The following is a 24,876-nucleotide window of genomic DNA, read 5'->3' on the forward strand; positions in this document are numbered from 1 at the left end:
TGCATGTTTTAAATACTGTTATTTATTTTAAATGGGTAATGTAGAAAAACAAGTCTTTAATTCATCAGTAAATTTAATATCATTTTATTAAATTGACGAAATCATGTACATTCATATCTATTTTTTAAGTTTACAATCTAGAGGACAATGTGTCATTGTAACGCTTCTGAAATATCACATTCTGTTGCCTATTGACTCTTAACAACATTACAACCACTAGCCTGAGTTAGGAAATAGAATGAAATTTAATCAATGTGCCCCTTCATTTTCCCTCTTAGTGATCCCTAAGCTCCTGCCCCACTCCACAGTGACAGTCTGCTAATTTCTTACACAAGTCATGTCTATTCATTTAAGTCCACGGATATATTAAGGTAAGAGTGTGCTCATTAAGTCATTATAGATTGGCAGTTTCAATGTGGTATGTATGAGGGAGGGAAAAATGTTCCCTCTATCTGTATAAATTCTTTGCTGGGGCCTCTGCTATAAAAGACAGATTAACAAGAGAAAAACAAACAGAAGCTTATAAACATGTGTATTTCAAACCCACACAGGAGTTACCCAGGGAATAAGAAATTCCCACAAGTGGCTTAGCAGTCTGGTTTAGAACAATATCTTCAACAGAGAATAATAAACCAGAGAAGAGCTAAAACAAAGGGAAAGGATCTGAATCTCTTACCTTATGAGATGTGGAGAAGCCAGTGCTGGTGATAGAAAGGTATTGTCCCCAGGATGATAAGGACATAGAATTCCTTCAAGTTAATGATACACTTCAGTCCTCAGCCTTTCCTTATAGAGAAAGGACAGCCATCTTTATAAACTCATATCCTGCTTTCTAACAAATGAGGTCAAGGCAGGTATTTTTTTCTTTTTTCTGATTATCAACCTCAGCTTAAAATCAACCTCAGTCCAAAGCATATTTTGGCACATTGGTCTGCCATGCATTGGTATGCTACCTCATATAACCTTATAAACAAGGAGAGAGATTATCTGAGCCACACTGAAAGGCTCCAAAAGCAGCCCAGCTGTGGCCTGACAGTTGCCCCTCTGCTGTTGAGCTCAGCTTTCTCCTGGTTTTGCAGCAGTGTACACCAAACGCAAATCTTAACAGACTCTGGATGCAAATCCTATCCAGAAGTGAGCCAGTACCAGGTACATCGATGCTAACCGATGCTGGGAAAGATGGAGGAGACAGATGCTTAAAAGGAGAAACAGCATTTCCTAATGCTGCTGCTTCTCCATGGCAGAAGTGCACGCCTGTGTTCTGTTGCTGCTGCTTTCACAGTCGTGAGTAACAACTGGGAGAGTAAGCTGCAATCTGCTCAAAGTACCAGGAAACCATTTTAGCTTCCTCATCCCTGGGACAGCACACCTGACATAAACAACTTAAGGGAAGGAAAGCTCAGTTTTGCTCAGTTTTTAGTTTAGTCCATTATAGTGGGGTGGGATAGGGAAGGGAGAGCATGGCAAAGCTGTGCGGTTTACATGACAGCCAGAGAGCAAAAGTATGGTCATGCCAGCTGGTTTTTTTTTTTTTCCTCTTTCTCCTGTTATTTCACATGGACCCCTAGCAAATCATATGGAGCCTCACAAATGCAGCAGGAGTTTCTTCCCTGATGAATACTCCCTGAGAACATTCTCAGGCACACTAGATGTCGTTTGTGACTTTCTTAAGGTACTTTCAATCAATGAAGTATGCTGTCAAAAATAACCATCACATGGAGCCCAAGGGGCTCTGCCTTTTGGATTATATATCTGAGATGGTGCTGGTATCTATATATTGTGTTGCATAAGTTTGTATGTTTCTCTAGTAAAGATGATTTTTAGGCCAGGTTTATTGGGTAAAAGTACGAGCCTTAATTACATAGCAAGTTCAAAACCAGCCTGTGTTAAATGACAAAACATCTGGATGCTATATTGTCTTTAACAACATGGAATAAAGCAATTCTCATACTGCCACCGACCATTTGCTTCCTTGAGCTGTCACTGTAGGTAGCCTGCTGTCAACACTGGATACTAGGCCTGTCAAACCTGAAAGACCAGTGTGGACAATGTTGCTCCTCTGTTCTCCACTCCTACAAGTCATCTGTTCTTACCTGGTCCAAGAATTTGGATTGATCTTGGGAGGAAAATCTGTAGATCTAACTCAAGTTCACAGGAACTGGGAGATCTAGATATTTAAGAATATTTACACAGAAAAGGTTGGCTGTGTGATTCAGCAACATACAGTTCTGACTTGTCATCAAACTCAAGTAGATTAGTAACTGAACTGGTAATTAAGACTCCCTGTAGAATTTTGGGTTGGTCATACAGCCAAACAGAGATTAACAGACAACATGAGTTGGACTGTGGAATCTCCCCCTTTTAACTACCTGTACTCAAGTGTTTTGTAGAACTTCCTTAAAATGTGACTGAGTAGATAAACCCAATGGCTTAGTCAAAGTTGTTACCAGCCCATTAGATCTTAAACCTCTCTCAGGCTATCAATTTACCTATAAAATCTTTAACAGGAAACACTGTGTCACGAACTTAAGGAAACAAATGCTATGTGATGCTGAAGTACACTGAAAAGGGTATATGTTTCCATGATAATGTAAGAAATATTCTAAACATATACACAATGAGCCCTTTGAGTAGGAGCTAATACAACTGTTAAGATCTCAGGTTCAGGAATAAAGAGACAGCTTTATGGTTAAAAGTACTTGCTGTTCAAATTCCTAGCACATGTGTGGCAGCTCGCAACCACCTGTAACTACAGTTCTAGAGTATCCAACATCATCTTCTGACATTTACTGACACAAGGCACACATGTAGCACACATACATACATGCAAACAAGACACTATAAGCATAAAATTTTTAAAAATGAAAATGAATAAACATCTCAGGTTCATTAGCAAATGGTACAACATAAAGTACCTTCAGTAAGGAACCCAAATAGAATTCAATTCTTAGTCTCCAGCCACACCAGTTATTCTGAGGACCTGCTCCCTCATCTTAGCTGTATCTTCATAAGCATGTATTGAGGATAAAGCAAGATATTGGTAAACTGGGAACTGTACACACAGTGCTTTAGCACTTCCGAGGATGTGACAAGTTGTAGAGAAAATCTCTTATGTACTGTGTAGAAGCATCACCTGTCAATAAAAACCTAATGGCCTATTAGCTGAGGCAGGAAATAGAAGGTGGGACATCCAGCAGAGAAAGAAAGAATTCTGGGAAAGATACAAGAGCAGTAAGATCGGCCACCTGGACTAAGAGCAATCGGGCATATGAAACTAAGGAGAGGTAACCAACCATGTGGCAGACACAAACTAGAACAAACAGATTATATAAGTTACAAATTAGTTGGGAAATGAGCCAAAACTTATGGCCTAGGCATTTATTCATAAACAATTAAGTCTCAGAGTCATTTCAGAAACGGGTGCGAGTGGGAAACCCCAAGCCCGCAACAAGTTGGTGGTACATGATAGGAAAAGTGAGGGGACATAGAAACTCCTTCAAAGAATGTGAGGCCCAAGGCTGAAGGTGGTTTAGCGGTTTAGAGCACGGGTTGCTCTTCTAAAGAATGGCTCACAATCATCCCTCCAGGGGATCTAATGATTCTTTTGGCCTATGCAGGCATCAGGCACATACATAGTGCACATACATATATACAAACACCCAAATACATAGAAATAGTACTTTTTTAAAAAAATTAAAGAAAAAGAAAAAACATAGACTAGCCCTTTGAAATAGTTACAGTCTTTTGAATCATATGAGTAGAAAAGCCTTAACCTCATGTGTTCTTGAAACTAAAAATTCTTTCAGGGTTTACATCTAGGGCCTGGTATAATGATGCATGCCTGGAACCCAATGTAAGAAGATTAAAGTTGAAGGCTAACCTGGGCTACATTGTGAGTGTCCATCCAACTAGATGAACTGTCTCTAGAGTTGGGAGCTTGAAAAGGGAGACTTGGGACCCCAGGGAAGATGAGTTTGAGAACTGACATGGACACAGTAGATAAATCCCACATGGAGGGCAGAGCAAGGGCAACAACTAAGCTAGTCTCAAGCTAGGTGTGCCCTTGGTTTTATTTTTAAGGCAGAAAGTCAGGTGCAGGTCAGGATATCTGGTGCATGGAAACAAATCAAAAAATTTAGACAGGAAAACTCCATAAAAAGCTTAAAGGAATATACTTAATAATTCAATGAGCCTTGTATTCAACTGGCAGTTTAAAGGAATAATAAAAGATATTAGTCTTAGGCCCTCAAAAGATGAACAAACCTCAAAATTAATGTCTGATGAAATCAGTGGGTAGGTGAAGCAAGCTTGTCCAAGTACTTTCAGTCTAACAATCCCCTTAGTAAGCAGCGAGTGGTTTATATACAGTGTCAGTGGTTTTCCTGAATGCTCAGTGGAAGAAGCCAGACACAACGTTAGGAAACACTAACGTAAGAAAACAAACCACTGTTCGCCAGAGATCAAGGAAGGAAGGAAGAGACTCACTATAAAGGGCTGTAGGAGATGTATGTATATTTCTATGCACATTGATTGGTATAAAATTTATACTTCTGGGTACACTGAATGGTGTAAAAGTTCATATGTCTAAGCACACTGACTGGTACAAGGGGAAATAAGTTTGAAGGAAGGAGCTGAGGTAAAGACAGCACAACTTTTACAGTCAGCATCCGGACTCCAGAGCAATGAAATAATCCATGTGCTGAAACTTGAGGACTTCGTTGCCCCAACTCATCCAACCTGGCTGTAAATTCCTAGCAAACAATTCCAAGCACTGGCCACCTGGCTTGATGTAGTCTCTCAGAACTTCTGTCAGGGGAAAAAAAAAAATCAATATTAAGAAAGAAACAGATTTTTCTTTTAAAAACCAGGGAAGAGTAGAGCAGGTGACTATTTCAGTTTTTAAAACAGACAGCAAATTAGAGTCAAACATGTCATAGCTGCTCTGCTATTCATGTCAGGAACCAGAGGACCAAGCATCTGCAGGCTCAGGAGCAGCACCAGTGAGCTCTATTTTAATGCTTTTCATTTGCAGATGAGACTCGAGGACTGCAATGCCCACATACTGACTCTCCAGTTTTCCAATACTCTTACACATCTCCTGAGAACTAATTTACTTTATTTTTTAACAAATGCAATCCATTCATTTAAAAAAACACACACAAAAACAATATAGGGACAACCTGCTTTAAAACAGAAGATAAGCTGTAAGTTTAGTTTTAACACATACATTAGTGAAAGAATTAAGCAAAGAGCTGTACACAGACACCAAGTATTGGAAAATATCAAGGACAGCCCCACAGCTGTAACCTGCAAGTACTGAGACTCTCCCTTGCTTTCACACTATAGCTCTTTGCCTAAATTCCACCATGCCATTCAAATAAGGAGTCCTTATCTAAATATTCATAACTACTACATTGAAAACCATCTTTTGTTGAAGAAAACATAACTGTTGTCCACACTGCCTGAGAGAAAGGAAGGCCACAGCAACTTGTTTTAAAAGCCCGTTCACTTAGAGGACAAACAACTAAATCACTATAACCCCGATCATGTTCTGGCTGCTCTACTAACCACATAACAGGAATTGGACATAAAAATAGTTCCAGGAAGAAAGTACTTTAGCACATAGAACACAGTTCAAGGTTGCTATGTTAGGTTGGTCTTAGAAGCCTATCAAATTCTAAGAATGACAGCCAGGCTTCTGCAGGTTTTCTTTTCTCCTTAGGAAGTAAGGATCCAGCCCAAGGCTCTGCAAAAGCTACCCAAGCACTCCACCCCTGACAGATACTTCCAGTCCTGTGGCTTCTCTAGAAATAACAGAAAGATTTAAGAGATAACTGTAAAATTTAAAACACAATATAGCAGGGGTGAACCTAGGAGAAGCTGGGGAGAGAGAGGAAGTAAATAGGATAAAATTATATCATATGAAACTCTCAAATAATTAATAAAATTATTACACTATTATTAAAAACATTTTGAATTTCAGAATGTTCTTTGTCTGAGAGTAATATTATTACTTATCAAAAATCAAAGAGAAATTAAAAACTGTTATTGCCTGCAATTGAATTAACTCAAATTTAGGTTTTGTAAGTTTCAATGTTGATATAAAAGATTCTACTTACATAAGTATGGAATTAAACACTGGGCAACTTGAAACAGAAATATTTCCCTAGAGACCTAAAGGACAAAACCCAAAAATCTCCCTTTTAATTTCTAGAAGTTAATATGGTCTGTCTTAGTTAGGGTTTTACTGATGTGAACAGACTCCATGACCAAGGCAAGTCTTATAAAACACAACAATTAATTGGGACTGGCTTACAGATTCAAAGGTTCAGTCCATTATCATCAAGGTGGGAGCATGGCAGCATCCAGGCTATCATGGCGCAGGAAGAGCTGAGAGTTCTATGTCTTCATCCAAAGTCAGCTAGTGGAAGACTGACTTCCAGAAAACTAGGGTGAGGATCTTAAGCCCACACCCACAGTGACACACCCATTCCAGCCAGGTCACACCTATTCCAACAACGCCACACCTCCAGATGGTGCCACTCCCTGGTCTAAGGATATACAAACCATCACATGGTCTAAAGTATAGTAATGGAAGAGTTTACTTCAGTTCCTTAGTCTTTTGGCATAAAGATGTTCTCTTAATGATGGGGATGGAGAGATCGCTCAGTGGTTAGGAACACTTGCTTCAACTGTGAGAGAGAGTGGGTCTCTGACTGTTGCCTGCTCTTAGGACTCTTCCTCCTGTTGGGCAGCCATGTCCAACTTTGATGTAATAGTTTTTGCTTAATATTATTGTATTTTACTTTGTCATGTTTGGTTGTTGTCTCTTTGAGATCTGTTCTTTTTCAATGAGAAATGGAAGGAGAAGGGATCAAGAGGGGATGGGAGAGGAGGAACTGGGAAGAGTGGGAAGAATGGGGGGTTGGGGAGGGCTGGTATGTGACACTATGATCCAGATGTATTGTATGAGAAAGGGATGTTTTCAATAAAAACAAAACAAGCAAACAAAATAAACACTAGCTGCTCTTATAAAGGAGTAGGATTTGATTCCTGGCACCCACAAGGTGATTCACAAACATCTGTAACTCTAGTAGGGATGCAACTATCTGTAACTCTAGTAGGCCCTCTTCTGGCCTCTGGATGCATCTGGGATATATAAAGTATACAGAAAACATGTAAACAAAACACCCTATACATATAAAAAGTATTTTACAATTTTAAAAAAATATATTGTATACTTGTATTTTACTTTTATGTTCTAAAATATTTATAATTTAATTTAAAAGATACATTTTGAGGTTTTGAAGCAAAAGAGAACTGTTCATGTTTTGAGTATACATAAATCAGTTTATTAAAGTTCATATGAAAAATTCTAAATACTATGTACAAATTATGTATCATGTAAACCTCTAAGGTTTTAATTTCACTGTAAAATGCACCACAAGAATCTTTGAGTTATTTTTTTTAATATTTTTATTAGGTATTTTCCTCATTTACATTTCCAATGCTATCCCAAAAGTCCCCCATACCCTCCCCCCCCAATCCCCTACCCACCCACTCCCACTTTTTGCCCCTGGCGTTCCCCTGTACTGGGGCATATAAAGTTTGTAAGTCCAATGGGCCTCTCTTTCCAGTGATGGCCGACTAGGCCATCTTTTGATACATGTGCAGCTAGAGTCAAGAGCTCCGGGGTACTGGTTAGTTCATAATGTTGTTCCACCTATAAGGTTGCAGATCCCTTTGCTCCTTGGGTACTTTCTCTAGCTCCTCCATTGGGGGCCCTGTGATCCATCCAATAGCTGACTGTGAGCATCCACTTCTGTGTTTGCTAGGCCCTGGCATAGTCTCACAAGAGACAGCTATAACTTGTACCTGTCTAAGCTAAAATACATACACTAAACTTACATGAACTCAAAAACGAAAAGTACTACAAATATTTGTTGTATATTACTACATAACCAAAGCTTGAGAATTAATTATATTGAGTCATTCAGATTTTCCCCACAAATACAACTTGGGGTTGATATGTTTTTGATTCTAAAATGTGTTTGTGCTGCCCTCTACTGGCACTACAGCCAAACTGCAATTTATATACTAGGGCAAGACTAAATCTCTTGCAAAACATACGAAACTCAAGAAGAGTGAAGACCAAAGTGTGGACACTTTGCCCCTTCTTAAAATTGGGAACAAAACACCCATGGAAGGAGTTACAGAGACAAAGTTTGGAGCTGTGACGAAAGGATGGACCATCTAGAGACTGCCATACCCGGGGATCCATTCCATAATCAGCATCCAAACGCTGACACCATTGCATACACCAGCAAGATTTTGCTGAAAGGACCCTGATATAGCTGTCTCTTATGAGGCTATGCCGGGGCCTGGCAAACACAGAAGTGGATGCTCATAGTCAGCTATTGGATGGAACACGGGCCCCCAAGGGAGGAGCTAGAGAAAGTACCCAAGGAACTAAAGGGGTCTGCAACCCTATAGGTGGAACAACAATATGAACTAACCAGTACCCCCAGAGCTCATGTCTCTAGCTGCATATGTATCAGAAGATGGCCTAGTCGGCCATCTTTGGGAAGAGAGGCCCCTTGGTCTTACAAACTTTATATGCCTCAGTACAGGGGAACGCCAGGGCCAAGAAGTGGGAGTGGGGGGGAGGGGAGTGGGGGAGGTGGGCCTGGGGAACTTTTGGGATAGCATTTGAAATGTAAATGAAGAAAATACCTAATTAAAAAAATAAATAATTTTTTTAAAAAAAGAGTAATCTTTAAACATTCTATTTTAAATGAAATGACAAATAGATAAAATTTATTTCAGAATAAAGGCTTGAGGCATTAGATTTTTTGTAAATCTTTAACAGCAAACTATAAACCCTAAGACAATAGCTTATAAATTAAGCTTTGGTCCATACCAAATGATAAACAAAATTCAAGTATACAAAATTAAATTTCCTTAAAATACAACTAATATTGATTTTTTTTTTCTCAAGGAGCAGTAAAGTTCACTTTTATCCAGGTCACAGACTAATGCATTAGTAGCATTTATGCAGTCCCAAAGGTGAGGTTTCAGAGGATCCTTCTAGGCCAAAGAATGGGCAAACACATATGGATATTTCTCACATTAAAGGTACTGTAAGGACTCTTTGTAAAGTTATCCAAAGTAACAAAAACCCTGAGTATACTTCCTTTTGTTTGTGGTGTGTCTGTCTGTATCTACTTCCTTTTGTTTGTGGTATGTCTGCATGTGTATCTGTGTTCTACAGTCTGATATAAGCACAGAGTAGGTAAATACCATAGTGTGCTTGCCAAGGTCAGAGCAGGTATCCTCTTTCATGGCTCTCTGCCGTACTCCCTTCAGACAAGGTATTTCACTGAACCAGAAGCACATCATTTGGCTGGCCAGTGGGCTCTCTAGGAAATGCTTCTCTCTGCTCCTAATGAGGGGCTTACTGGCACACATACTAGCTTTGTACATGAAAATGAATGACTCAAAGCACTCTTACCCACTAAGCCATCACACCAGCTCCCTTAAGTTTACTTTCTTATGTTTTCTTTTCCTAGCTTGTGAATTATATCCTGCAAAAGTAATAATTATAAGCAGATCATAGTTCTCTTGAGGGATAGCTTATAGACCTTCTCTTGCTGTTTTGTGGTTTTGCTTGTTTTATATTTGCCTTCCTTTTTAAGTAGTAATGATCAAATTAATAAGGTATTTTCCTGAAGAAGTTATCTAAAAACTAAACCTTGAATATCAAATTCAGAATCTCAAGGACTTCCATGACTAAACTTGAATTTGAAAACTTGAGCATTGGTTGACTTTTAAATACACTCTATGCAATGAAAGCAGTCCTTACCACTCTGCAGTACTCCATATTGTTACTCACTCTTGGAATGAGGGTGGCAAAGGAAGAATTCAGATAACCTGCCAGAGCAGCAAGGCCAAGACTCACACACATGGGAGCTGATGCCCAAGACCAACCCTCCCCAATGATCCCTGCTGCTCAGTTACACCAAATGAGGAGTGTAACCCTGAGCACTTAGCTGGAGGGAACAGCAGCAGCAGCAGCAGAAGCAGCTGACTACCCCATGTTACAAAATGGCAGTCTGTCTTCAGAAGAAATAAATTACCACATTCAGAGGATCCTAGACACCTCCATTATTTGCTGAGTTCCTGGTTTTAGAACAAGCTAGGAATTTTCTGGCTCTGAATCCTGAACCTGAGGACAAAACAAGGCCACTCGCTGAACTGCAGACCCTAATGGCTTTTACCTGTCAAGGCCACAACTGGAGGGACACAGATAGTCAAGAAAATCTAAGGTGATATAAACTAACCTGTGCTCTATTTCACAAATTCTGCTCTGAATTTTCTACAACATTTCAGAATATTAAAACAAACATCTAATTCATAAGCCTACAGAGCATTCAAATGCTAAATTCAATCCTTCTCTGAATAGTTTCAAATTCTAACAGTTCTGTTTCACAGAAACATACCGGTAAGAGGCGGTTTGTGTGAGTGAAGAACACAGGGCACACTGACAATCAACTTCTGATCTGGAACTGGGGGTATTCTTACATCTGGATTCCTAATTACAACACAACAAAATAACCAACTATTACTTAAAGGATAATTTTTAATTATATGCTACAGTTGCATTGAATTTTTTTTGTCTTTCAAACAGTAATTAATTCTAGTAATAAATTTAAAAACAGAATCGATGAGAGAAATCAATTTAAAAATTCAAACATTTTTAGAATGTCATTTTTTATATTAACTACTATATCCTTGATAAAACAAAAGCTAATATAAATTTTTATTTATTATGTAACATACTTTTCAGCTCTAGGTCACTTTCAGATTTCAAAAGTATAAAAATTAAAGAAAATCAATGATCACTGTATTAATTTTAAAAGCCCATATTTATAGAATTTTGAAAAATTGCTTTTCTTACCTTAATGCTAAGGGAGTTTTTTCTTTAACTCTCCCCAGTACAAGACATTCATAAGGCTTTTTGTGTGGAGAATCCAACGGGAACACAAACTCTCCTGAATTTGTGATCTGAAAGGAAGGAACCAAGAAAAGCCATTATTTTTTACCATCATTATATTTTCCAGCAAAAAGAGAAGTTATTAAACCTCTAGGCTAGTATTGTCCAATAAAAAATATTATATGAGCCACAAATGCAAGCCACCTATATAATTTTAAATTCTCTAGTAGTAACATTAGGAAGAAGTTAAAAAAAATAGAATGCAAGGTAATTTCCCTTAACTGCACTTAATCTAGCATGTCTGAAACAGAATTTCCACATGCAATCAGTTTTAAAAGGTATCATGTTGTATGATTTATTTTCCTCCATAGTGGGTCTTTCAAGTCCAGCACACATTTAACACTCAACAGTACCTCTCTATCTGAAGGGCACAAGTCAAGTACTGGAGAGCTACAAGTCACGGCAGCTACCATACTGGACAATGTAGCTATAAGGTGTGTTTGAACACTCACATGGCATGGATACTTTAAATATATTGTATTGTCATCTCGCACATAAACAACCTCTACTTTTTATGATTACTTGCTCCTGGAAACCAGGTCATCGTTAGTTCAGTCATTAATTCAACCGGCCATGTGACCAAGTAGTTAAAAATAAATCCTTCCACAGTTTAGATAGCAGAATGTCAGAGTCACAGTTTAGTCAGGGAAGAAAGTGGGATAGGTGATGAGGTAGAAAGGACCTGGTGCGGAGGCTGGCTCTTGGTGCTATAAATTCTAGCCTGGCAACTTAACAGGATCCTATCTCCAAAATAAAATAAACCTAGAAGGAACCTGGAAGCCTAAAAGGCAGCTAACCATGGTTACATAGGTTCATGGTCATCCTTGTCTACATAGCAAGTTCAAGACAGTGTGGGTTACAGGAGACCCCGTATCAAGGTGAAAAAAACCGAGAATGACAGATTCTTGGTCCCTGCACCTTCCCGTCCTCTCCACAGTGCTCTTGCTGATCCTTGTCCTCATCCCCATAAATAGGGAGAAACTATGGGTAATGCAAAGGGCAATGAGATTCTGGTGTACAGAGGAGAGAATGAAGGTAAGGCAGCCCTAACTTCCTATTCATTCAACTACAGTTGCAGGATATTCCATCACAGGATCACAGGGTGAACCCCAAGACTGCGTTATTTACTGGAAAAATAATCCATTAATCCAAGAGCTTTCTGCTTGAATATTGTATACAGGGTTAAATAAAGTCAACCATAGGTCAAGAGGCAGAGCAAGCAATCAGTTGATAGGAAGTGAACATAGGATTATTAAGGAAAAAACCATAGAGATTAAGAGTCAGGAGGACAGACAGACACACAGTTTGAAAGAGGTTTTTTGAGATGGTGTGAGAGAGGGGATTTCTTGTAGGATGACCGCTAAGGAGGAAGGTCAGCTGGGTGCTTTCTCTGTCTCTTTGATCTAGCAGACCTTCACCCTAGCATCTGGCTCCCAAGTCTTCATTAGTAAAATTGAATGATTAAGATTTTGTTTTAAAAAAAACAACAGGCCAGCAGTTTGGGAGCCCACTACAGAGACAAGGGATAAACACCTTGAGAGCAGGAAGACTGGTGTTCAGATACAAAGCATGAACAGTTCTTGTCAGAGCCTGAGGAGGACAGCAGTGCCGTGGACACACTGAGAACAGTCAGCATCTTCCTGGAAGTGAAAAGTGATGCTGAGATAACAGACAAGCTAACTTTTGAACTCACTTTTACCCAGTACCACTCTGCAACAACTTCCACAGACCACGAAGGATATAGTTCCTCCTTCACAAAACACAGATGTTTCTGCCTGTTGGTCACCCAAGTAACAATGAGACAGTCAGCAGCAGCCAGTTTAGGGATAGGCATTCGCTTTATCTGCTGTGGTGATAAACTACTGTACCTAAAAATAAACAACAAAAAAAAAACACTGTAATAAAATCACTGCAAGAAAGACATATAAGCAGGTAAAAGACCCCACAAATACAAAGGTCTAGGAGCCGCTCACATGCAGCTAAATATGGAGTCACACTGACACCTGGTGGACTCACTGGCACTTACACATGTACCAACTTTTCTATCTTCCTAGTTTTAAATTGTCAAGCTGTATGGCTTTTGTTTTTTAATTTCATATGATTTGCATTTCGGTAATTTTACAACATCTAATATGCGTTTTCTCTCATTCAAAATTAAACAAATACTGTCTGGATTTCATCATCCTGTGTGTCACAGGAGCCCCATCAGAGTGAGCTTGAAACTAACTGATGTCCCAATAACCAAATGACACAAAAGAAGCACTGACTCTGAGGCCAGGGATGCAAGAGTGGGATGACTTCAGCAAGGAGCCTTGCCCCTCTGTAAACCTCAAGTGTGTAAGCCTCAAACATGTAAACCTCAAGTGTGTAAGTCTCAAATGTGTAAGCCTCATATCTTACACACACTGCTGACCCCTAGGTCACCTATGACCTCACACAACCTCATGTTCCCTTTACAGTTTCAAGGCCCTGTCTACCACTGCACTCCTATCTTCCTGTTCAATCAGTTCCACTGGACTCTCTCAAGCCTTCATATTCTGTCTCATCTTATAGGTCCATTGTCTTATGCCTCCTGGCCATTAATAATATAAAAGAAACTTGTTTGGCTAAACCACATAACTTGATCTATAAATATCCAAACAAATACAACTCTTTCTCCAACATTCCCCATACAAGTGGAGATGACAAACTGTATTCTAATGTCCCATTATTGCTTCTAGACTCTTTCAACTTTGGCAAAACCTCCTCTTCTCTTTAAGAAGTACATTACCCAGCCACACTAACACCAAACCTTCTTCAATGAACACATTTTGTCCTCACTCTCAATATTCAGTGTGCTGAATCTCTGAGATCCCTCTACCTCAAAAAGGAAAACTTTGACTCTATTCTTAGCAACTTCAAAGCACAGCCCATATAATGTACACTCAACTGTTAATCTGCCTACACAAACAACTACACTCAGCCTCCAAAACCCCATTCCAATTACATAAGCTAGGCCTTGTCATCATGCATGCATGTGATGTGTGCATGTGCATATACATGCACACAATAGGAACTGAATGCAGGGCCTGTGCATGCAAAGCACATACTCCATCACTGAAGTATCCCCCTATACATACCAATACCACAATGGAATTCAATTTCTTCATACATATAAATGAAGTGAAGGAAAACACAGAGCAAAAGAAACTTTGAATCTATTCTCAAGTTCTTAAAACAATCATAGATTCTTTTATCTATCCATGGTTAAATACTGTAAAATCCTTACCGCTTTTCAGGTCCTCTGCCCATGCCTTGGCAGATGAAGTTATCTCAGACTTTAGTTAAAATAAAAGCCACCAAGTTTCTTCACCTACCAAATTATCTCTTCCCTCTTTATATACTTCATCTATCTACATCAACACACCTTCTCTACAGGGAAATATATGACATTCTTTACTAACGTTTATCCTTCCAACACTGTCTTCTCATTTATATATTCTGACATCCTGTAATGCCAACCACTCACCTGCTTCTGCATCTTTAACCCCTGTGGTAGTTCACTATAAACCTGTAAGCATTCTTGAATTATACAAAAGAAAAGAAGACAAGGGAAATGAAAGAGATGAAGAAAGAAGGGAGAAGAGAGGATGTATCAGGCTTCTTAAAATAATTTGTTTGTTCATTGATATAGATGTGTGCCTATTGTAGGATGTGTGTGGAGGTCAGAGAACAATTTGAAAGAGTCAGTTCTTTGCTTCCATCATGTGAATTTCAGGAACTAAAGTCAGATCATCAGACTTGGTAGAGATTGTGATTTGCCAGTGAGTCATCTTGAAGGCCCAAGTATTGTTTTAACCCTGGACAGTCTCCCACCAATGATGAGACAGCACCTCTGCTGGCTCATTGTTGAGTGTTCAGTCTGGATTGTGGTGCTATTCTAAAGACAAAAGAACCTTAAGGATGGAGACTGGCTGGCTGAGATAGATTAATAGGAGGGATGAGGGATCTTGGAAAGCTAAGCCCACCCCAGGGTCCCAACCTAGTGCTCTCTACTTCCTGTCTGCTGCTACATGCTCCTAAAGCTGTGAAAAGAGATACCAGCCTTTCCTAATATGATGGACTGAGATCTCTAAAAGCATGAGGCAAGCTCACCTTTCCTTCTGTAAGCCGCATCTAATGGGGATTTTGTCAATTTCTTCCTTTCAGTAACTAGGCTAGGAACACATGGACTTAAGTCTTCCCATTTCCTCCACTTTGTTTCATTCCTCAATCAACTCTGAAGAAACGTGTGCAACTCTACTCACTTAGAAAAAAAGAATGAGTCTCCCAGAGGGCAGGCTCAAGCATCTGGTTTCTGATGTAGGTAACACTACATTAAAGGAGTCAGGAACGGCTAACAACCCTTTCTTATTAAGCAAATACATGAAAGAACCCAGACTGTGTGTCCCCTGGACTCCTGACTTCCACCATCACACTCCCAGCACAGCAGTAGCTGGTATCTCAAATTTTTAAGGATAGATTCATCACAGGGCACAGCAACTTTATACCTAGGTTTAAGTGTCCAAGAGAACTGAAATGTATTTCCATAGCTAGCTGAACTACAAGGTTTGAACCCACTTTTAAACCAACTATTCCTCTCTAAAATCACCTTCGACTCAACAATCCGTCAGAAAGTTTCACATAACTTACTACCTGTTACTACAGTGCAGTTATGAGTCACAGAGGAACCACTGGAACCACTGGACCCTGAGGGCATACATCTCAACCAAGAACACGATCACAGTTTCTGTGTGCTACAAAGGCTTTCTATCACAACTGATGAACTCTGAATAAACACACAGATGACAATAATGTTTCCATAAGAGCTTCATATTAATGTCAGTTATCTACTTGACAACCACATTATGATGAAGATGCGCAGCACTTCTGCTTTTTCTAAATTTACACCAAAATTTTAAGAGTAACTTTCCTTATTTGGGGGCTGGAGAGATTGCTAAGTGGCTTTGAGTACTGACTGCTCTTCCAGAGGATGTGGGTTCAATTTCCAGCACCCATATGGTGATTCACAACTTTCTCTTATTTCAAGATTTTTATATTTCAGTCCATACTTCAAGTCTATATATTTCATAAAAATATATAGACATATGTAGAGATACAAATATATACATACTCAGAATAGATACATGAATTCTTTGCACAACTCTTACAACTTAAAAAGAGAACTATCACACACATTATAAGCATATTCCTAAGTAAGCTAAAGATAACTATTGAAGAAGAACTTCAGTCTAATTTTACAACAAAATAGGAATTATGATGTCTGGTAAACTGAAAGCTGAGGAGAAATGTAACTGGAAGCATTCATTAGAAATGGGAGGGAAAGTGTTGTCAAGTTATAAAGGTGTTACTAAAAGTAAATGCCATCCTAGTATCTAACCAAGCTCATCCTATCAGGTTACCTAAACTAAACTAAACAGAAGATGGACTAGATGAACTCACTCCCAGCACATGGTTATAAACTACAAGTATGGCACATATCTAAGTTCCAAACTGTGACAACAGCAAAGGCAAATGGAAGCCTTGGTGTTACTGAGTCAGCCTTGAATAGTTCAGGCCTCAGTGACAGCTGCAGACACTGTTATGGATAACTAATATATAGAGACACACAGATCACCTCCAGTTCAAGGACCTAGAAATGAGGAAAATGATCTTTTGATGAGAGCATGTTAGTAGCATCAGATAGCAGATATGTTTAAAGTGTACTAAACCAAAATGTACAAGAAACTGCAGTTCTAGAATATAATCTGACAGGTAAGTGATCCCACATACCTGTTACTTCTTTTAACCGATTTGTTCTCCCATGGTGGATCAATCACAATTGCATCAAATGTCTTACCACCTGAAATCAAAAGCACAATTTCAGAAACAACCTCTGTAATGTGATGAGTCTAAGAGCTAAACATAGAGACTAAGGATATCCTATAGAGCCCACACTCTCATAAGCAAAGCTCTCAACTGAATACGCAGAATTCTTCAAAAATAAAAACTAAACATGTTCCCCAAAATTAAAGCACACACACACACACACACACACACACACACGTACACAAACACGCATAAGTGCTCACGTGCGCGTACATACACACACACACACATACACACAAAAATATTGTTAAGACAAAAAAGTTTAAAGAGCAAGATCATCAGCAGGTAAAGGCTACCAAATGTGCTAATCTGGGCTGGTTCTCCAGAATGCACTTAAGGGTGGAAGGGGAGAGTCTCCAAAAGACTGTCCTCTGACCTCTACACACACATAATAGACACACACAATCACAATAAGAAATTAATGCACAGCAAAAGCACAGTATTTTTTTTTTTTGAACCTGGGGCCTTGGGCATGCTCAGCTGAGCTGCAGACCCAGCCCAAGAAAGGACTTTTATAATAAACATAAATACAATGAAAAACAACTGAATAGTTTACATGGGGTTTATTCAAAGACAATGTAAGTCTGAACCTCTCAATTCTGAACCTGTAACCCTAGCACCTAGAAAGCTAAGGCAAAAATGAGATGCCAAGGCTATCCTGGGATGAACAGCAAGTTCGATGCCAGCCTGGGCTTCTTAACAAGACTTCTGTCTCAAAGATAAACAACAGAGCAAAAGTCAGCATTTTAAAACTGAACTGACATTCAAAGTTCATACTCTTTAACTTCTGAGACAACAGAAAAATTATCTTGTTCTAAAACACATTAACTACTTACAGTTAAGAAGTGGCTGCATACAAGAAATGTCAGACAAAAGAAAGCTGCTTTGTGGTGGCAGCAGGTATTTTTGTCCCATTAAAGTAATCATTTTGGAAAAGCTGGAGTTGTTTTCAATGATCTGTGAGGATAAATCCAGCTCTATAACAGACACATCATCTCCCATCAACTGTAGCGTTTGAAGCTCCATTTCATTTAAGGAAGGCAAATGTTTTGCCATCTCACATAACTCTGATAAATTGCAGGCATCAAGTGGTAAAGTGATGCATCCGCTACTTCCATCCTGTTTTTCAACAAGTGGGTAAAGAAAACCACTTCTGAGACCTTCTTGGATTAACTTCGAAGATCCATCCAAAATCAGCTCTCTGATCTGTTAAAAAAAAATATTTGAAGTGCATTAAAATGATATTAGTTTTAAAATCATTTTCCAGGGGCTAGAGAGATAGACTAGCTGTTTAAGAGTATTGGCTGCTATTGAAGAGAATCTGAGTCCAATTCCCAACTCCCACATAGTCGTGCACAACCACCTGTTAATCCAGTTTCAAGAGACCTGTCACCTCTCTGGTCTCCAAAGGCACCAGGCATATACATATAGTACGCAGACAAAATATCCATATACAAAAAATAAAATTTAATTTGATTTAAATTTATTTTTCAAATAATTAAATTTCTACTGTGCTTTGATTATCTTAATATATTCAAATCCACCTTTATTAAGTGTAGAGTGATTTTATAATATAATGAGACTATAAGACTACTGACAGCATACTTTTGAAGTCTACAGAATGAGGCACACTGCATAAACTCACTATTAAGTAGTGTGACAATCAGTATATGAAATGCTGAAACTTGGAGCCAAAAATGTTTTTTCCTTGCTTGAGTTGTTTCTGTCAGATATCTGGATATGGTGAGGAGAAAAATAACTACAACATATGCTCTGCACAGAAAAGTCTCACAACATTCTTGTAGGATATGGGGAACAAAGGGCACCTGTGAACATAAAGCAGAGCCACAGAGTTCTCTGTCCTGGCCCAGACACTCCATATCTTCTGCCACCATCTGTGAAACACCATGGTCAACTAACTCGTTCACTTCCTAAAATCTTATTCTTCACAGGAGTGCTGGGAACCACATCTCACATATCTCAGTATGGGAGAAATACTGACCATACCCATCTTTTAAAACCTACTGTTGGGACATCCAGGGAGTAAAAGGAATTCTGGGATAGAGCTAGGCGGGAGATCTGCCTGGGAAGATGTGAGCAGACAGACACTTGGTACCTGAGCACAGGGAACCAGCCACATAACATAATGTAGATTAAAATATATCATAAGTTATGACTCTAGTCTGAGAAGAGCCTAGCTATATGGCAAAGGTATATGTAAATATACTTTGAGGCTGAGTCTTATTTCTGGGCACGTGGGACTGGGAGGTAGAAGCAAGACCTAACATCAACATGAATGTCCCCCCCCTTCTACTTCCTGTGTATCTCTCTATCCATCCTCCTGACTTTCTCTTACACTCTATGGTATTTTCCTATGTTCACTCTTTGTCAAATGTTTGCTTGTTCCACCTCCTGACATATGGTTGACTTTATTTAATCCTGATAACAATAAACAGATAGCTCTTAGATTAAAAGTCTGTGCTAGGGCTAAGCCACACCACAATTAGAAACAGGTTTTCCAGTAAGCAGCACAGTCTCAGGACTCACCATGTGATCAAACATCCTGCAACACTACCCAGTAAGAGTAGAACAATTAACACAAAAACACAATTAACAACACAAAAATTGCACAGATACCAAAGTCCTCAATACTATACATAGGAGCACTGCATCCAGCAGTTACAGAACATACATCCTTTTTAACCCCACAGAGTACAATCTCCAAGATAATTCATATACTGGCCAACGAAACAACATTCTTTAAAGAACTAGAATTTATTTTTATACTCCAAATGACTTAAGTTGAAAATCAAGAAAGAAAGAAAAAAAAATACTAAGATCAACCACAAATGCAACTGAAATAGTTCTCTTCTAAATAATTCATGCAGGTCAAAGATGAAATCACAGGAGACATTAGAAAACATTTTTCTCAGCAGAGGCAGGTGGATTTTGAGTTCAAGGCCAGCCTGGTCTACAAAATGAGTTCCAGGACAGCCAGGGCTACACAGAGAAACCCTGTCTCGAAACACACACACACACACACACACACACACACACACAAAAAGAAAGAAAGAAAGAAAACATTTTTCTCACAATGGAAGTAAAAGTATAAAATGTCAAGATTCACAAAATTGTCACAACAAAATCACATTCATATCCATTAGGATGGCAATTTCAAAACAAAACAGAATGCTTTGGTGAAAACACTGGAACCTTTATGCACTGTTAGTGGCAGCTATAAAGAGCACAATGGTAGTTTCTGGGGGGAAAAAAATTCAATATATAATCTAACAATTCCATGACTTCTATAGTAACAATCTGAATATATCTGCCAAATGTTCAAACCAAGAGAAGAAAATTGGGGTAAAGGGGAACAAAATAACGCATGCTTTTTCTTATGCAGAGTGTAGATTTGATGATACATATATGCATATCGTTATTTAATTGTGTGTGTGTTTGTGTGTATGTATCATGAAAGAAGAAGGGGGACAACTTGGAGGGAGGAGGGGACTAGCAAGAAGAGTTAAAAAGGTGAAAGTTAGTGAAGGTGGAATATGAGCAATGACACATATGTATGAAATGTCATGATAAGTCATTTTCTAGGCTAACTAAAATAATTCAAAAAAATTCAACAACTCATCATGATACAAGGCACCAAATATGATCATGGGAACTGGCCCTCTGCAGACTGCCTCTACACAGCTTTCCATCTATTGCTATAGTATATTTACTCTGGTGTTTAATATTTTGGAAGTTTTCTTGTTATTTTCAGGGATTTTTTTTCCTACTGTAAATTGTCAGCATTCTTTTCATAATTCCCCACGTTATATATTTTATCCTCACATCATTTCCAATACTGAAAATACAAATTATGCAGACTTTTTAAAAGCTCTAGTTCAGTCTATGCAATCTTTAGCAGATCTGACTCTGCAAAAGCACATTACCCTGCTGACCTCATACATAAAAAAACCTTCGTTCCACTCTCCTGGCACTGGTCCCCTTCTTACCCCCAAATAACCTTCTGTTTTCCTGTCATATAAACAAATATACAGTTGGATAAGAGTCTACGCTCAACTGCTTGTTGTTAAATTCAACACATGAATGGAAACATGAAAAAGTAAGAACACTGATACGTCTTCCAAGAACTCAACCAACAACACAAGGTCACAGCCATCAACTACCTGAGCTGATAGAAGCATGTGTAGTGTTAATAAAACTGGCTTAACATGTTCATTACAAAGAAAAAAACAATAAAGCACTATCAAATTCTAACTCCGACCAAAACAAGTGCTTTATTTCTAAGATACTGTTGTATTTATTTGGGTCTTTTTTTAATGCTACTTCACACTAATCTTCCTGCATGATCAATATTTTTGTCCTACCTTTGTATGATACTCCATGGCATCCAATTCACCTTGATTGAAAGCAATGCATCTTTTACGCTTCTAAAGAGAGGGTGATGAGAATAAAAATAATGTTGTAGTCTATCACAAAACTGACATTTTGAAACCTGCTAGATTTTATTTTTTATACTACATTTTTAAATTTTGTATCTATTTTTTAAAGGTAAGAAGTTCCATTGAGATCAAAATCAATGCAAAGGGTACTAGTGCCCATGGAATAAGAACTGTGGTTCTTCATAAGCAGCTGCCATAATTACCCATCAGTTTATATGCATATGACATAATTACTCTCAACTTTTTTCATTTTTGACATGAACTATCTACAAGCTATCAAAGAAAATTTAGGGCTGTAGCAAAAGACCAATGGTTAAAAGCACTGCTCTTGTAAAAGACCCAGGTTTAGTTCCCAGTACCCACTTGGTGGCTCATGGCTATGATTCCAGGTGCACTGGATCTGAGGCCTTCTCCTGGCCTCTGCAGGCACTAGACATACACACGGTACACAGAGGTTCATACAGGTAAAATACTTATACACATTAATAAATCAAAAAACTAGAAAGAAAGAGAATGGAAGGGAGGGAGGGGAAGAGGGAGGGAGGAAGGAAAGAAGGAAGCAAGCAAGCAAGCAAGTAAGCAGGCAAGAAAGACATCTTAAAACCAAGTATGGCATCTCAAGGCTGCAATACCAGGAAATGAATGGTAGGGGCATGAAGGATAGGGGTTCAAGGTCATCCTTTGCTACACAGTGGATTTCAGAACAGCCTGGGCTACCTGGACCCTGTTCAAAAAAAGTACGGGGGGGAGCAAGGAAGGAAGGAAGGAAGGAAGGAAGGAAGGAAGGAAGGAAGGAAGGAAGGAAGGAAGGGGAGGAAAGACAGACAGATCCCAAGTATAGCTATAATCCCAGCAGCCAGGAGATAGGAAGGTCAAGTTCAAAACTAACATTAGCAACATTCAAAAGTGCCTCAGGAAAAAAATGTCAATTTTAACGTATTTTAACTAGTATTTAGAATGCTGGCAAGATGACACTTATCACCATATCCACCACTGTGCGAGAACAGAGCTCCTGAAAACTTTCCTCTGACCTGCAGGCACAAACCACTGCACAAGCGTACCTATACACACAATAAATAAATGAAAATGTTTAAAGTCCTTCAAAATTGATCTGAGGGTTACAGACAAGCCAGTGGTTACTAGCAATATTCTGCACCTGACTACACCACAAAACAGAGCATGAGAGCAGGAACATAGAGCTATAACTTCTTTTCATTGCTGATTGCTATTAACATAATATCAAATTCTCAACAGGCTAAAATACATGTTGACTAATTACATAAAAAGATGTTAAGATTAGGCTAGCTATGTAACTTCATTAGCATATCAGAAATGATCAATTTCATTATGATAGCATTAATTACATATGCTGATCTGTATCTTCCACATTAAAATGGGAAGTTTGTCAGGCATGGTGGCATGCACCTATCATCACAGCACTGCAGAGGCAGGGACGTGAGTTTAAAACAGCCTGGTCTACACAGTGAGTCCAAGACAGCCTGAACTATAGTCAGATGTCTCATTAAAAACAAACAAACAAAAAACCCAACCATGCTAAAGTCAAATGCTCGGTGGTCTGAATTAGTGACAGTGATACATCTGAGGTTTTCTTTTCTGTGCTTCACATGTAGATGAATCAATATATACTTGTTGAAAAGGAAAAACATGTCCAAAAAAAAAGAAAGGAAAGGAAGGAAGAAAAGAAAAGAAAAGAAAAGAAAAGAAAAGAAAAGAAAAGAAGAGAAGAGAAAACCATGCATTTCTGACTGCATTTCAGGTACCTCCAATAGCAAAAGAGGTTACTACAAGTAACTTCCTTACTCTAACTCTTAGTATTCTTCCCTAATTTTTTAACCAATTATAAGGTACAATAAAGGCCCTGTGCTTATCTTGCTTCATCGTTATGCACAAAAATTGATGGAAGGAGCTTGCACATTTGCTAAATGAACAATCATTCATTCCTATCCCTAACAAGACAATATCTACCTGGAGTTTGTATGATCACCTCTGGACTACTGGAACACACCCAAAAGATTAAAGCGTATACTGAAGGTTCTTGCTGCTGAGCCTGACAACTTCAGTTCAACCCCAGGGCCAATGGTCAACATGGTAGAAGGAAAGAAAAACTCTACTCCCACCATTTAATCCTGTACAATATACTCAAATTATCTATTTTTGGTAGGGGAGAAGAGATTGTTGTCTGCAGGGGGCGGGGGTTGTTGTTTGGGAGGGGTGTTTTGTTTTTTGGGAAAGAATCTCATATAGCCTAAGCTGACCATGAACTCACTGTGCAGCCAAGGGTGGCTTGTGCTCCTGTTCCTCCTGCTCGAATTACAACGGTGTACCATTGTATCAGACTCAAACTTCTGCAAAACTGCCCCAAAGTATATACTCAAACACAAGTACCTTATAAATATGTATATTCCATAGAAGCTTTCCTATTATCACTAGAAAACTTTACAAAAACACCCTTCTCTCAAGCTTTTATTATACAAGCCTATTCCCAAAACACAGGCCTTTAAAATTCCCTAAAATCCACTGAATAATTAGAAATTTTTTCATAGAAATTTTAAAAGCAAAAACAGGTGTAAAAACATTCAGTACTATTTACCACTCTTGCTGGCAGTGAGACCTAGGAGAATGAAGCGAACAGATGAGGTAGATTCATGTCTCATGCGATAGCCAAGTTTATCAGTTTATCAGAGTATAGGACAATTTATATTCTGGAGGTTAAGAAGAGTCATGTGAGTAACAGGTACAATCACAAAGGCAAGCCAAATGAGGTTGACAGGTAGGGTATGGTAAAAACATGATTTTCCATAAAGGCATATAAACAAGTAACAAAATCCAGTCGTGATGAATAAATTCACTTTTACATCCCAAGAACAATTTCATGATTTTGAAGAATCTGAAGTCACAAGACTCTTGCTTTCTTTCAGGTTTTCTCACAAACATTTAGAATATATTTATTTATTCATGCATTCATTGTGCATTGTGGGGAGGGGTGCATAGCCATGGCACCCAGGCAGAGAGAGGTTAGAGGACAACTTCTGGGAGGCAGCTCTCTCCTTCCACCAAGTGGGCCCTTGCGATCAAACTCAGACCATGAGTTTCAGCAGCAGGCACCTCTGTTCATCTGCTGGGCCACCTCTCCTGACCTCTATTTACTTTTTGAAACATGCAATGTGTTGTTCTAAAATAGTAGGATGTTAGAAAGTATAATTAAAGATGTCTGACAGCACCTGCTGAGAACCCCAGCACTTGGGAAGTGGAGACAGGAGGATAAGAAACCTGTGATCCTCAGCTAGGCAATGAGTTGGAGGGCAACCCACAACTGCTCTTGGACATGCTAACACCGTCTGCATTATTAACTCTTTTTTATACTTAGAAAATGGGAAGGTGGGGGTAGGGGGGCATAGGGAACTTTCGGGATAGCATTTGAAATGTAAAGGAAGTAAA

At 38.8% G+C, this 24,876-nt stretch overlaps 1 protein-coding gene across 8 annotated transcripts in view; it reads right to left on the reverse strand.

The window, feature by feature from the left end:
• Nucleotides 1-24,876, reverse strand: part of Mettl4 (methyltransferase like 4) — a 27,625-nt gene continuing 2,749 nt past the window's right edge. For 3 of the 8 annotated variants that reach the window (NM_176917.5, NM_001357136.1, NM_001357135.1), the window contains exons 3-9: nt 21,343-21,405; nt 17,797-18,166; nt 16,865-16,934; nt 12,747-12,921; nt 10,958-11,064; nt 10,500-10,591; nt 1-4,806 (exon numbers count right to left, since the gene is read on the reverse strand). In NM_176917.5, the coding sequence (NP_795891.2) occupies nt 4,661-4,806; nt 10,500-10,591; nt 10,958-11,064; nt 12,747-12,921; nt 16,865-16,934; nt 17,797-18,166; nt 21,343-21,405 (1,023 nt within the window). In that variant the 3' untranslated portion in view covers nt 1-4,660. Of the gene's footprint in view, nt 4,807-8,993; nt 9,931-10,499; nt 10,592-10,957; nt 11,065-12,586; nt 12,922-16,864; nt 16,935-17,796; nt 18,167-21,342; nt 21,406-24,876 lie in introns of those variants that run through there. The other 5 variants (NM_001357138.1, NM_001357137.1, XM_011246710.3 and 2 more) reach the window with 4 other exon arrangements.

Source organism: Mus musculus, chromosome 17 (assembly GCF_000001635.26).
Source record: "Mus musculus strain C57BL/6J chromosome 17, GRCm38.p6 C57BL/6J".
In the NCBI taxonomy this organism is placed as follows: Eukaryota; Metazoa; Chordata; class Mammalia; order Rodentia; family Muridae; genus Mus; species Mus musculus.